Consider the following 16,647-nt stretch of genomic DNA (forward strand, 5'->3'; position numbering starts at 1 on the left):
TACGAAATATTTAACTTGCATGTTGTATTCAAAATTACTCACCAGAATCTACCATATATTCATTTCAAAATCTATTACTGAAGAAGGCTAGTTTTTTTGTGTATTTTGGTTTGTAAAAGTAAACAATGAATGTTATTTATAGAGAATTAGTCTATGAAATCAATTATAGTGTTAGAATATAATGCCATTATTCCATACATAACTTCATCATTGACTTAATTGGTTTTAAAGCTACTTCATTGAAATACCACTTGTCTGAAAAGGAGAAATTTGGTTAAATTGCTTGATGACAGCCATTATGATCATGTCTATGATATTCTCTACTTGCATGCTATCAATAGTAAATTCTCCATAAATGTTGTCTAATTCTACAATAACAGACTGATTCAGTTATGTGGGTTTCATCAGCCTATTGTTATTTTTAATTTAAATTTCTAAATGATTACATAATATATGGGATTGCTAGTAACATAATAAGTTCATATATATATTTATAATATATTGATGAATTGTAAGTGGCAATTCATGTATTGGCCAATTATGGTACATTTACATACATGAATAATACAAAGTAATAATATTGAACAAAGGGAACTAATGAAACTATATTTCAAAGTTCATCAAATCTAAAGTAAATTGGAGGAATTTGGTTGTATGATTTGACATCTGTATTTTGTAACACTGAATAAAATCTAGTTCATTCCAGTTTAACATCACAAAAAATGATCATGTCTAGGTTCCTTACAGAAGAAACTGGCAACTTTTGAAAACTTCCGGGGGGTTGGATGGCCGAATGGTTAGCACGCGCGCTGTATCATACGGTCTGTCATTGAGTCAATTGGCGGGGTTTCGATTCCCCGGTTGTACATGACAAGGAGTAGGTCGCCTGTCCAACCTTGTAGGTCCTCCGGTTTTCTCCCACTGCTAAAGACCCCTACGTGCAAGCGAATTATTGAAATAAAGAAAATTAAACCATGTTAGTCCCGAAATGACCTGGTTTGTGTCGAGTGGACGTTAAACCCCATTTCTCTCTCGCTCTTTGAAAACTTCCTGTTAGTTCCAGCTAGCAATACTTAAACAACTTCCTTCATCTTTGCTATGAGAAATTTGTGTCCTTATAGTCTGGATGGTAATCTAGACAATTCGACATTGAACCGTTATCATGACAAAGCCAATTAGGTTTATACATGCCTACATATTCAAAAATTCCAATTTAACTGCATCTATATCTTAAAATAGAGATGAAGTATGTAATTGATTAGCTTCTTTGTGAATATATAAAATAATATTATAGATCTGCAATAGTAATTATACCATCAGTGTTTTTACCTTTAACATTAAGATATTCTTGTTATAGATTGGAATCATAAACAGAACATGTAATCATGCTATTTAATGTTACAATTGATCTGCTCTCTGCCCAACAAGGTTCTTTAAAAATATACTGCTTCATGGTCGTTTGAATTATACAAACAACCCAATTTTTCCTCATCTATTTTTTAGCTTAAATTTCCTATTTGAATTGATGTCTTTATCTGATTGTCTTTCTATATTTCAATAAGTAAGCTCATTTGGAGATAAAATATTTGTAATTAATCAGAGATGCTCGTAAAATAAATGTAAGTAAGTAAATGCTGTCATTTTCTTGCAAATAATTAACAGGTGCTTTATAAATTCATTCCGCAAGCTAACAAAACCTTTCCCAAAATATACCCCCATATTAATTTTGAACAAAACTAAGTTATTTTGGTAATTCATCAAATGGAACAATTTGGATTTGTTCAAAAAAGTTGTTTTGGACTCTGGGACGTTTGTACTGTCGAACCTTTGAACTATACAGTCCTGTTGCTATTTGAAGTATAATGGATTTTTAAATAACTTCATGGTAGGACATGTGAGGAGGTTCCCTAAATATTAGATATCATACGTAGGTTCCATTAAACAACATTAGTGTTCAAACCAAATTATTTTTACAAAAAAATATATATATTTTATTTGGTGGAAAGATAAAATTGTGAATATCTTTATCTGGAGACAAACTAGTGCATAGATGGATATGTCAGATTTCATTTTGTAAAATGTATAAATCAGACAATATAGACAGGGCATGTTTATTCTGTGAGATATCAATGAATCTGGCATATCCTTCGATATCTTCGTTAAAATTAATTAATCTTATAAGAAATGCAGGATTGTTATTACATTAATCAGTAGAAATTAGCTTTGTGCTGACTAGAAGTCAGCATATTGACCTTGTAATCATATTAGTTTATGATGTTCAAATCTTGTCTGCCTTTAGATGATCAGATCCAAACACAGGACTAGTCGTCTATTGAATAGAACTGGAGGGTTGATTGTACCCAAGGTATTACTGCTCACCAATTTTCAATAAGATTTCATTCAATATATCATCGATTGAAGTGTTCTTAAATATTTGTTTTCTACATGTCTGTATGATACTGTATAGCCATGAAACTTGGAATAGGAGTAAATTACTGAAAGATTGATAGAAATTGATTTTGCTATATCTCTTATTTATCTATTAGAAATACCTAGTATACCATTGTATATTTTAGTCTAGATTCTTCCGATGCTATTCTCTTTAATATCAAGCAGACATATAGCAATATTTGCCACAATATCTCTATCTCTTGTTTTATAATTTACAATATTGATCAAAAAAGCTTCTCTATATTGCTACAACACATAGATGTTAAAGTGATCCCATTTATGATAAAGTATGGTTTTGGTACATTAATCATTCCACCCAACCAGTTTCTTTCAAACTCTGTATGAAATGGTTAATGGATGGATACTCAATATTAACTAGATTGAAATAATGTGGTGGGTGTCATGAACAAACAGCATATGATTACATTTTCCTCCTCACATATTTTCTAGCCTACTGTATTTATATGGCTTGATTTGTCTACAGATCACAGCAGGCGTGGATTCAGGGGGGGGGGGTGCACACTCGGCACACGCCCCCAACCTCTATATTTTTTTGCCCCATATATTCTCGCGGGAAAGAAGAACAAAAATACTTAAAAATGGAAGTGATCCCTGTCGTAAGTCGGCGGTCCCTGAGTCCTTGGTTGATTGCCTATCAGTCTGCCCACCGAGGGCCGGGCTTTGCACTCCCAAGTGCGGGCAGTACGCCCCCCCCCCTTCTGAAAATCCTGGATCCGCCCCTGCACAGTGAATGAAACAAGTTAAATTATATTATAACACAATACAATACAGTAAAGCATGTCATATTTATAACACAATACACTACAGTCTGATTAAAAAAACATTTTTGAAGAATATTTAATATTGGAATATGTAAATCTATTTTAGTTTCATTAATAAAATTCTAGTATCTTTCTGTCCAGAAGATAAGCAGAATTAAGACTATGAATTTAGTTAATAATAGTCTTAACTTCTACTACAGTCTATTATGACACTGTATACCAGTAATCTCAATGGTTCCTGTATCACAGATTACTTTGTAAATTCTAGAACTGTGCAAATTGACACAAGCTCTTCAAGATCCATTCACCATATTCTTAATAGAAGTTTTAATGAAATTATCACTCCTCCAATAGTTAATTAGGTGTTCCCTGCTTAACCACGATTTTTTTGGAATTCTTATAATGGCCAGGATTACAAGTATTTTCGTCTTCTTTTTTTTTCAACTGAGACAGAGAAAAATCAAATTGCCTTTATACAAAGTTACTGAACTTTACTATGATCCATATATATAAATCTACAGACATAATAGACTAAAATACATCACAACATGGTGTATAATTCAAGAACACAACAGTTTTAGATACATTTTATTGACAGTGGTGACACATTTTCCATAAGAAATGAAATGAAATGAAATGGAGTTTAACGTCCTACTGTTCTGCTCCTATACTGGGCTAATGAAGACGGGCATACGTCATACAGTGTGCTATGAGGGAAATTTTGCCCGGGCAGCGGCACTATTGCCTACTCTTATATCGAATTCCAACTGCCAAGAGATCTTTTACGTGCATTCCAATGTATACACGGGATCTTGGTTTTTCATCTCACCTGAAGGACTAGACAGCTGTCCTTGTGCCCTCTGTTCTGCACCACTGACAAGGGGAAACCATGTCGGAAAATCCAGATGAACTTTCTCGGCTAATGCAGGGATAGAACACCCAGCCTCCAGGCTAGCGAGACAGCGTCTTAACCACCTAATCACCGTGGCTCCCATTTTCCATAAGTACAGAGAATATTTTCAATGCAAATTAATATCTGTCACAAAATTACATTTTATCCTCTGATTGAACAATAAGGATTTGAAGATTGTGCCAATATTACTGCCTACCCTTACAGCAAACACTTGCAGATATTACAACAATTGATTATTAACATATGCATAACTAATGATTAAAATACAAAACCCCATCTGGTTACTTGTATTACTCTTTATACTTGAACAATAAAAGTTCATCTGATTTACAGCAACATGTTTGATGTAATATACGCTCTAGGAAAAACTACAAGCCAATCAAATTTTAATTATTTCTGATCATTTCTTCATGGTTTGTTACTCTTGTCATATTTTGGTGTCTTGTGTTTGCTCCTATTACCAACTCGCACAATTTAGCTTTAGAAATAGCGTATTTGACTGCGCTAAAGCACCGACATACATTTAGTTATACAAATAATTATTAAATTCAAGAGAGTTTTTAACTCTATAATACAGAGGACTAGCTGAAGCTGTTAATGGTTCCATGATGGTTAAAAGTGTGCTTTGTTTATCATCAAGTGTAGAAAGGTATTTATATACAGGTTGTTGGCATCATGGGACAGGTAGAACATAACATATCTCTACTACCGTACTACTACTCGTCATGGGTGATATTGAACAAAGTTGTTTCCTACGAAACATGCCTACTGATTAACCTATTGTATTTATAAACCCATTTCTCCAGGTGGCTAAATCTAGATGTTCAGTTGTAGTAATGTGTTTTTTCAGGTTATCTGTTGCTGAAGTCAGAGAGATGGTAAAGATACTTTCCTAGTCAACAGTTTGATGTGCTAACATCTGGACCATAAGTGGATTGGCAGCTCAGTGCTCACAAGACAATGTGGCTTCCATCTTGTAATGGTGATCAATAAGAGTGTAGATAAAGAAGGAATCACAAAGACTTACAAGTGTATTAGCCCCGTATAGAGGTAAGTCTTAATTGACTTAGTTTTATCTTTTCTTTTCAATTGCTTTCAAATGAATTAGATTAGGATGAAGACAATATCCTCGCCTGCATAACTTTTGATTAACCCATCTTCGCTGACAGGATAGGTAACAATAGCAGACACTACTACATAACTTTTACATTAATATATAACAAAAGATATTGTTTTGGTTACAGATGATTTAATCATTAGCACTTAATTTTTATTTTATTTCTTAAGGTTAATAATTTAATGAGGGTTAGTTAAAATATTTTGTAAATTCTGTATTTAGTATATTATGTATTAAAAGTACATCATTTATTCTACATCTTTCACACATAGTAATCATTATTGTTCAAAATTATAATTGGAGTGGTACTATTAAAATGAGGGATGAAATGAAATGGGGTTTAACATCCTACTGCTCCCAACTGGGCTAATGAAGACGGGCATATGCCATACAGTGTGCTATGAGAGAAAGTTTGCCCGGACAGCACTACAGCCTACTCATATATCAAATTCCAACTGTCAAGGGATCTTTTTACGTGCTTGCCAATGTGTACACGGGACCTTGGTTTTTCGTCCCATCCGAATGACTAGACAGCTGTCCTTGTCAGGCCCTCAATCCTGCATCACTAACAAGGGGGAACCACGCCGGAAAATCTGGATGAACTTTCCCGGCCAATGCAGGGATCAAACACCCGACCTCCAGGCTAGCAAGCCAGCATCTTACCCACTTAGCCACCATGACACGTCAAAATGGAGGATTAATTACTTCATATAAAATGAACAATGAGATGACTGTGTATACTTTATTTCCACAAACCGAATCTTTCTCAATGAAAAATAGATTTACGATATTTACAATAATAATATATTGATTTGAATGTTTGTGAAATATGTGAATTTACACAGTTGTCATCAAAATATAGATATGTTAACGAGGTAAATATATTATCTACTGATGGTAGAAACAATTGATTATCTTTTACATTCTTTATTACAGCTGTTAAATATCTACAACCACCAAATATAGAAAATTAAAAGTGAGGTTAATACGTACTCCACATCCTCCAGTTATTATGTTCAGTGATTACTGTTTCCAATATTGATCACTTTTCTATCATGTGTGTATATGTTGTGTTTGAGGCTAGAAACAAAAAAATGATTCCTGTGAACTGGATGTGTAAATTAAAAAGATCTAGCGACAGAAAGTGTTTTCAATAAACACCTAACAGCCTGATTTCACTATAATTTTGATAATTGTCAGCAGAAATTTGCAGGAATAAACGGCTTACGGAAGGTTGGAATCAGTAATGACATCATATAGTTTGTTCATGGTATTGGATTCTCATCTCACGCAAGCTGTTCCCTCCCTCGAGTTTTGACTTTACTATTCTATGTGTTAAGTGTGAAATATATCAGCTTTATTCTCAATGGCCTACCATGGGGATTATAGTCAACCAATAAGATTCCCCCTTCAATCAACTATTCTATTTGATAGCCACATAATTTCAATAGACTGATATGGAAATGAGTGAGATGGGATCACCACGTTGTCGTAACCCCTCCGATTCGGAGCCCATCAACCCGTCTGCTGTCGCTTGGGATGAGTATAAACCCGTCATATCTCAAATGGACAAATTTATAGAGACACAACATCGACAAAGATTAAAGAATAATGTCCGTGCCACGTTACAGAATAAAATGTACAACTTTTTGGAGAGACCTACGGGATGGAAGTGTTTTGTTTACCATTTCACTGTGTAAGTATAATCCATATATTTATAAATTGTTGGCAAATATTGCTATAATTTTATACATTAATATTTTACTATGTCAGTGTAGTTTGTGTCTTGTCCACAGATGTCTTTAGTGTTTTATTTGTGTGTGATGTGGTCCTCTTGTACATACTATTAGATATAGTGAAGAAAACAATTCCTGACTCTTATGAAAATGGTCACGAATGAAACTCTTGGTTCTGTATTACACAGATATATTTTGAGAATATTTGGTATGCCTCAATGCTAAATAAATTCTTGAGTCATGTATTCTTAGCCTAACCTTGGAGTCATGTGAAAAACAATAAATGCAGGGGCAGATACTAAATTTTTGAAAAGGGGTGGGTGGGGGGTATAAACTACAGTTTTTGGCACTCTTTCTGTTTTCGCAATATTGTCACTAATGTAGTTATGATTTCTTACCATTATGTAGAAACATGCATATCATTCCTGGCAAAGAGATATAAGAAAAGAAAGAACCCCAGCAGACATAGTCAAGAATATTTATTCTAGCTCTTTGTATATCAACAGAAACAATAATATTAGGTCACTAGGTTGTATCCAACAAAAACAATTATATTAGGTCAATAGGTTGTATCCCAACAAAAACAATAACATTAGGTCACTAGGTTGTACCCAACAAAAATAATTACATTAGGTCAATAGGTTGTATCCCAACAACAACAATAACATTAGGTTAACAGGTTGTATCCTTACAAAAACAATAACATTAGGTCACTAGGTTGTATCCCAACAAAAAACAATAACATTAGGTCAATAGGTTGTATCCCAACAAAAACAATAACATTAGGTCAATGTACGTATCCTAACAAAAACAATAACATTAGGTCAATAGGTTATATCCCAACAAAAACAATAGGGAATATGTTCTATCCCAACAAAAACAATAACATTAGGTTGTACTGCATCCTAACATTTATACAGCAGCAACTTTAACGGCTAAAACCATATTCCATTTTACCATTTTTTACCTAATATTACTATTAAATTCATTGATGATACACCAAATGTTACACACATATGTGACACATGCTGGCTAAATGAGTCGGAATGCACAAATTCTGATATTGAACTACAGATAACTTAAAAGATCAAAATAGCAATAAAACATTTTGAACCACCTTTATTTGGATGTTTTGTGAGAGTACCGTATTCATAAATTTTCCTTTTTTCTTAAAATTCTCAACGAATTAGGTATTTTTCTTCGCTTGATGTGGGATGATCAGTTAATCCCCTTGCGTAATACTTGCATTGTTGTGAAGCGTTACATCTCTAGTTTATAATATGACTGAAGTACTACTGATGATATCATTTTCATCGAGTACAAACAAGTTTAAAGATAGGTTGCCAGGCAACGAAACATACGCCCACAGCAGCTAAATCGTCCGAATGGTCGACAAGGGTTGTAGCATATTTATTCCTTTGTAGGTAATTGGGGGCCTTTACAAGACAGTTCCATACAGATCAGATTATAATTTTTGTGGTTTGAGGGTTCACAAGGCTTTACAAACTGAAACAAGGGCCTCAACTTTGGAAGTAATTTACAGAAATTGTTGAAATTTGACAGGCTTTTTCGTTTTACTAATTTAAATAATGCACATAAATTTCATACAGATTGGATTATCACTTTTGTAGACCTCTGTTTCACAAATTTTAATGATGCATATAAATTTCATAAATATCGGATAATAACTTTCATCAATCGAGCATTAACAAGGTTGAACAAAAGGAAACAAGGGCCATAACTCTAGATAATTATTGTAAATTGTTGAAATTCAATAGGCTTCGTGGTTTCACAATTTAAATAATGCATATAAATTTCAGAAAGATCGAATGATAACTTTTGACGTTAGAGTGTTCACAAGGTTCAATAAAGTGAAACAAGGGACATAACCCTAGATGTAATAAATGGAAATTGCTGAAATTCAATAGGCTTCATCGTTTCACTAATTTAGATAATGCATATAAATTTCACAAAGATTGGATGATAACTTTTGACAGCGTTCACAAGGTTCAATAACGTGAAACAAGGGCCATAACTCTAGACGTAATAAACGGAAATTGCTGAAATTCAATAGGCTTCTTTGTTTCACGAAGTTAAATAATGCATATAAATTTCACAAAGATCGGATGATAACTTTTGACAGCGTTCACAAGGTTCAATAACGTGAAACAAGGGCCATAACTCTAAACGTAATAAACGGAAATTGCTGAAATTCAATAGGCTTCTTTGTTTCACTAAGTTAAATAATGCATATAAATTTCACAAAGATCGGATGATAACTTTTGGCATTAGAGCTTTCACAAGATTCAATAAAGTGAAACAAGGGCCATAACTCTTGACATAATAAACGGAAATTAATGAAATTCAATAGGCTCCTTCGTTTCAATAATTTAAATAATGCATATAAATTTCAGAAAGATCACATGATAACTTTTGGTGTTTGAGCGTTCACAAGGTTCAATAAAGTGAAACAAGGGCCATAACTCTAGACATAATAAACAGAAATTGCTGAAATTCAATAGGCTTCTTTGTTTCACTAATTTAAATAATAATAATGAATATAACTTTCACAAAGATTGGATAATAACTTTTGGCGTAATAGCGTTCACAATGTTCAACAAAGTGAAACAAGGGCCATAACTATAGACATAATAAACAGAAATTATTGAAATTAAATAGGCTTTTTCATCTCACTAATGTAAACCACATAATATATCAATTTTAAAACAAACGGATAATAACTTTTGGAGTGTTCCATGTGGGCGTATAAAACGTAAACACCCTTAGCCTGTTTCAAGTCAGGTCAGCGTAACTCGTTCGCTGATTCGCCCAGACATCCCACATGGCATATTATAAATTAATCAACTCGGTTAAACCATATAAACTTGCCATTGAAAAATACTAATCAATTGTCATGGATTAATGAGTCATTGATTGATAATTGTCAATGATTATTAAACCTTTCTCAAGTCATTATTTACCCTGAATAATAAATCCAAGTGGATTTTATTATCAGCAAGGTTCGGAAAAATTAGAACGACAAAAAAGTTGAAAAAGCGACAAATCTCAAGTGAGAAAATTCTCTGCCGTTTGTTTCACTATACCAAGAGGCCTTAAAGTGAACATAAGTATCTCTTACAAATGAAATTGAAATTTTTATCATTCTTTCAGTGAATTCAGATTCTGATACCTATAACGTGTACACACAAAACCTTAGTTTAGTTCAGTCATGTGACGAAGACAGAACACACGTATAATTGTGGCCGCTTCTTTGATTACCCAATAAACAATTTCAATCTCTTGACAACTAAAGGTGCTAAATAATTGATGAGATTAACAGAAGTTATTCCCATGAAAGTTATGATATACAAAACATGGCTTACTAAAGTCTGGAGTATTCTCATTTGTTCTAAATTGCAACACTGTCAACAAAACATAAACTCAACATGCCAGAAATAGAGGATAAAAAGATCAGAGAGTTTAGGGCAAACACACAAAAGACCCATTCTAGGCAAAAAATTATTAAAATGATAAATATTCGTTTAAATTGGAGTATAACATTCTATATTATGGTCATCTACAAACTTGTTGAATCTAACAAATGTTTACATTTGGTCATGTAAATAATTTCATTCAAACAATATACCTGGAAGTATCTTATTATACTAGTTGCATTCATAACATGTTTTTAGTAATAACTTTCATTAGTCTCTAAATGACATGGACACTATCCTATTGAATAGAGATAACATAAGATGGTTATTGCATCAAAACGTAAGTTATGGACAGTATGCATACATGTACATATACACAAGTTAGACATAGTCATATACATTTAATAATACATAGACAATACATACATTCATACATGACCATCAATATGTATGGCCTAGATTCTATTGTTTCTCAACTACTTGGCACTTTATTCCTCCAAGTTATTAATTAGTGATACATGGACAATTGAATATGTATTCACTCTGAAAAATAGAATAATGTACGGAGGGGTCTAGAACATTTTCAAAAATAGATTTGATTCTGAGGTATTGGCCTATTCTGGGTGAGCAACACAAGTTAAATAAAAATAGAAATATTGCACATTTTTTTTTTATTAGAACATTACAATGTAAGTTTCAAACTTTAATCAAGGTACGAATTCCAGCCAGTCCATTTTAACAGTCACTAATAAAAGGATTAAGTTACAAACCCCAGTCAACCTATCAATTCAGAAGCATTTGTGTCCTACAGATTTTCAAATCCAAATTAGAATCTTGAAGTCATCTCATGGAACTTTTGATCTTTTACTGAACCCAAAATGTGGGGGACCCAGGACATTGCCCTAATTTGCCCTCCCTAGATCCGGTACTGACTGGCTGATCATACAGAAACTATTTTACAACCAACTCAGTGCAGGAAGCAATCAAATAATAATACACTGACATTCTGTGACTATAATTATTATACAGACCTCACTCAATTGTTAAACTGTTATAGGAAATGATCAATGAAGAGTTTAGTACAAACTGCACTACAGTTTATTGGCAACGACAACCATTAGTTTTGCCTCATGTTGACACGATACTATACTTATTGATTTGTTAATTAATATGGTCAAATATTCATGACTTAGTCAATGATGATAATTTGTTGAATGAAATGTAAAATGATTACAAATGGTCATTGTTTTATAGATATTTTGTTTAATCAAAATATGAATGGGGTTTGGTTTTATTCCAGTAATTGTCACCATGTTTTCTTAATCTATATCAGAGAGTGATGTATTTTTCTTTATAATGTCTCTGGCAATGGCAATGGCACCAACGGACTAATCCATTTCATCTTATCAAATTGGAATCCTATGTCACTGTTAACATAAACTTTGATTAGAAATATTTTTCCCTCCACTAAAACCATTATAAGCATAGCAAAAAGAACCTTAAATCAGCTAAACCTCTTTGATTTACGACACAATAAAGAGATGAATTGTGTTCCTCTGACATATTTCATATACTTGATTGGACTTGCTCAAAAGTTGGTTTGTATTATAATTCTGGTTTCACTTGAAAAAATAAATCAACGTTTTAAATTTAATCAAATTGACAATTTTATTTTTGATCCAAATCAAAGGATACAGCCAGATTGTGGGTTTTTTGTATTTTATAATGGAGTTTAAAGGATATCAAACAATGTTATAAACTCTCATTCACATTAGTACCCAAACACATTATAACATACTTTAATAACGTTTAAACTATGATTTAATTTTCCATAACTCTGTGAAATTTGCATTGTATCATTTCATCTGAGATTACCTGAGTCTGTGAGTTACTTTTGTGATATAAAGCCATACCTCATCAATTGTTGCAATAATTTCGAACTAAATTCTCTTAATAACAATATTTTGTGTAACTGAAAGTATTGATTATCTTTGTAGGATAATTTCTATAGTAAAATAATGGTCTCAATACATGTGATGCTCATGTTTATATGCTAGTTTTGTATGATCAAGAATACAGGACAGAGATAATGACAACTTTGCAACAGATTTTCTATAGTTCAATTTATGAATCTTTGAATTTACAGATATCAATACTTTGTGTAATAAAACCTAGTATTACCAAAGATAATAATAATTTATTAGACTATCTGTATTTCATATTATTTTCGAGGTTCTTAAAATATGTAACTGAACAGGAACGGATAAAATTACAAGACCTTTGTATAAATTATTTTACACTCAAGTTGACAATATATTTCCTCCATGCACAGACTTTCTGGAATAATGTTAAGAAATTCCAAGCTACAATGTGAGGTTTAGTTTTACATAATTCTAAAATGGGACTCTAACTTAAAAATATTTCCATTATTTTATGCTACAATGTTGTACAGAATTTATGAAGATTTTTGGATGTCAAATTGTAATGACTTATTCTTAATACACATATCTCAGAGTGATTGCGGGCCACATCATGCACACAAATAAACACTTCCAAATTTTATGTAAATAGTTTTATTTAAAGCCATGTTAACACATACTCCTCTTCTGGATGACCCCTTTATACTTACTAATTAAAAAGAAAAAAGATTTGTTTAAAGGGGTAAATTTAGAGATGTTAAGTCTGTATGACTTGGTTGATTAAATTTACCATTAACGAATCTGTATGTGAAATGAAATGGGGTTTAACATCCAACTTTACTGCACCGACCAAGATATTGAAGATGGGCACAGGCCATACAGTGTGCTATGATGGAAATTTGGTCTTGGACAGCAGTGCTAGGGCCTACTCTTATTTTGAATTTAAACTGTCAAGGGTTCCTTTAAGCGGGGCATATGTCAACTTTGCAACCCAAAGCAACTAGTTGCAGTCAGTTACAAGAGTGCTTATGTCAATTGTATCAGCAATCGCACTGAACACGTGACTGTTAATTTATTCATCACGTAATCAACAAAATGTGGGAAATATCTGCAAGAGATGGTAACATAGAACAATAAGTCTTAATGTCTTCTATATGAAAACTTAAAAGCATACTACATTTAAAAGAGTGAAAATCAGACAATATATATCTATTATGCTATGATGTGTCTGGTCACTCTCATCTAATGTTAATAATTAACCAAGCAATTCTCCAAGCAAAAGTACCATGAAATTATAGAGGCTATGTAAGTCTGTTAAATTGTCTGATACTAGAAACAAAATTCTGAAAAAGTTTGTAATGTCTGGGACACGCTATTATATAAAATTGCCCTTCAAGAAAAAACAAGAACATGCCAGCATATACATATACAAGAAGAATGTGATATCTTTCAAAAGACTTGATGATATACATGTATTAGGGGTTGATACGATTAACCAATAGAAACCACACACACATCCGTCTCCCTTCAAGAACTTGCATTAATTATTTAATCGTTGTTTTCACAGCTTCACAGTATGACTTCTTCCAGTTGTCGCTAACCTATAATTGAGTCTCTTTATGAACATACTTAAGAATTATTAGCTTGTCAGCCGTGAAGCCGAGAATGAGAACATTATTATTACAACTGAATTAAACGAGCAGAAGCCAAACCCATAAAAGCTTATGATGCCATCTATATTATAGTAATAATGTCAGAAGAAATGATCCCATAATACATAATAAAAATACACTAGAACTATTATAAAACATGTATTAAAGATATATATATTATATATCAAAGGTAATAAAACCTGATCTTTGTGATATCTCCTTTCTCTGTTTCAGTTGTAAATATACATTAAAAACCACAGTAAAACATTTTAATCAACCAAGTCACACCAGATAAACCGTCATAAATGCCATCTACAACAGCATGCAAATGTTATTCAATTTAAGTATCAAAGTTGATCAATGGTGATTAGGGAAGGGGTACTAAAATATACAAATTGGAATTGTAAATGACCTTTTTTCAAAACTTTGTGTTTTTATTTGGAGATGATGTCCAAATTAATTCCCATAGTATAAAACGATCTTGTTCTTTGAATATATTAGCTATTTGATAGAAATAAGAAAAATAATTTAGCAAGAATCTTTCATCAGAATAATAAAATAATATGGAAAGAGAGAGAGAGAGATAAATGGGGTTTAACGTCCACTCGACACAAACTAGGTCATTTCGGGACTAACATATGGTTTAATTTTATTTCAATAATTCACTTGCGCATAGGGGTCTTTAGCAGTGGGGGGAAACCGGAGGACCCGGAGAAAACCCACGAGGTTGGACTGGCGACCCTACTCCTTGTCACGTACAACCGGGGATTCGAAACCACTCAGTTGACTTAATGAAAGGCCTTATGATACAGCGCGCACATGCTAACCATTCGGACATCCAACCCCCCTAATATGGAAAGAACAAATGTTGGATGCTAATACCATTAGTAGCCATTAACTGATGTTTATCTATTCATAGTATCAAGTAACTATTTAAAGCTCATATATATCATAATAAAGGTTATAGAGTTTAAGCCTATACACAAAACAAAGGTATCTTTATTAAAAATCATTTTGGTGAATAAAAATATTCTTATCAACTACTGTTACTTTCAGCGATTTTAAGTTGTCACTGGTTTTTATTAATTTAAAGGACAATATTGGTGTCAGTCATTATCACATATGTGATAGAACTGTTTAAACATGTTCCAAATATGGTCTTCGAAGGAATTATTAGTGAGCAGAAATTCGCCCATTTATCTGTTATCACTAGTCACTTCAGTCAGTTATATAAAGGGATAACTCGTGTTTTCCTTTTGCGTTCGTCACTTCCTATTGTTGAAACCTTTATTACACATCTATCGTAGCAATGATCTCTGTGTTAAATTTATATTCTGAATGTGTGTAACCAGTTCTATGACATATGTGATAATGACTGACACCAATATTGTCCTTTAACACCACCATCTTTACATGTCCAGGATAAGCAGTCCTTTTTTTTTTAATAAATGCCAGCCCATTCTTTGGATTTGTTAATTACATAATATCAACAGTCTTCCATTAAAATAGAATATATTTTTTACTTTTAAAATATTTTTGGTCTCTAATTCATTTGCACAGTTTTTCAGGATAAAGACAATAACTCTGGAAATTCTTACAGATATTTGTGGATATTCAAAAAGGTCCATCCATGCCAATATTAAACGAAGCATTTTTTTTAAAAAAATACTTTTTTCTCTCAGGTTTCCGAGGGAAAGCATTAACTAAACTGAAAACCATTGGTTTGTGATACGGTCAGTTAAAATGGGTCAATATACTCATTAAAATGTTGTATTAGTTTGTATTTGTATCTGAAAAAAAAAGAAGATTTCCCTCATTTACTGTAATATGTAGCACCATAGGTCTTTCTGTCTGACGTGGAGAGCGTCTATGGGAAACCGGTCGCCACATCCCACGTACGACCCATGCATCTTTTCTTACTACATATTTCTGTAGCCTTGTGATCGTCTAGAATTTGTCTCTAGCTGTCTTTACTTCTGCTTCACGTTGTGTATTTACTTCTTCCAGTTTCTTAAGACGTTTGTCTTACCAGGAATAATAATGCATAGTTCGCTTCTACATTTTATATAGCATATAACTGAATACAGGTATACAAGCATAGCACAAATTACAATACTATATAGGTAAAACCACTTCTCCACCCTATCCAGCCTCTCGGCTGTCTAGGAACTCAGATGTACCCTCGATCTCTGGAATCTAATGCAAGTCTGACTTACAGGGTTCCCCGGTTTCTTTTAAAGGTAAGTGAATATCATGCACAATAACGCGTGATCATGGCCCTGAACTTGTGTAATTAACAAAATGATTGGTTACTTTAAATCAAATGATGCAATTAGAATAATTCCACTCACGTGTAATTCTGGTGGTAAATGAGTGACATATGTTTTCGATAAATAGCTCTTTTTTATGTGTCAACTGTCAATTACAGACTAAGTTGATTTAAGTATTTTAAGTACATATCACACATTATGCGAATATGTTATTTCTCGAGCAAAAATTCTACTAAAAGTATTACATTCGTCCCTTCCTTTAAGACTTTTTGCTCGGTATTGGGTAAAAGATCCCTTGAATCCTTCACAATAACCATACCAACATCTGTAGAATTATATAACTATTCATAAATGTAGCAGAAATCTAGAAAAT

General features: G+C 32.8%; 1 protein-coding gene across 1 annotated transcript in view; it reads left to right on the forward strand.

Annotated features, from left to right (window-relative positions):
• Positions 1–16,647, forward strand: part of LOC126811189 (potassium voltage-gated channel subfamily KQT member 1) — a 65,957-nt gene that overhangs the window by 10,438 nt on the left and 38,872 nt on the right. Inside the window, exons 2-3 of the mRNA XM_050536753.2 lie at positions 4,997–5,196; positions 6,200–6,959. Coding sequence (XP_050392710.1) covers positions 6,721–6,959 — 239 coding nt within the window. The 5' untranslated portion in view covers positions 4,997–5,196; positions 6,200–6,720. The remainder of the gene's footprint in view (positions 1–4,996; positions 5,197–6,199; positions 6,960–16,647) is intronic.

The sequence above is a fragment of the Patella vulgata genome, chromosome 2 (assembly GCF_932274485.2).
Source record: "Patella vulgata chromosome 2, xgPatVulg1.2, whole genome shotgun sequence".
NCBI classification, from domain to species: domain Eukaryota; kingdom Metazoa; phylum Mollusca; class Gastropoda; family Patellidae; genus Patella; species Patella vulgata.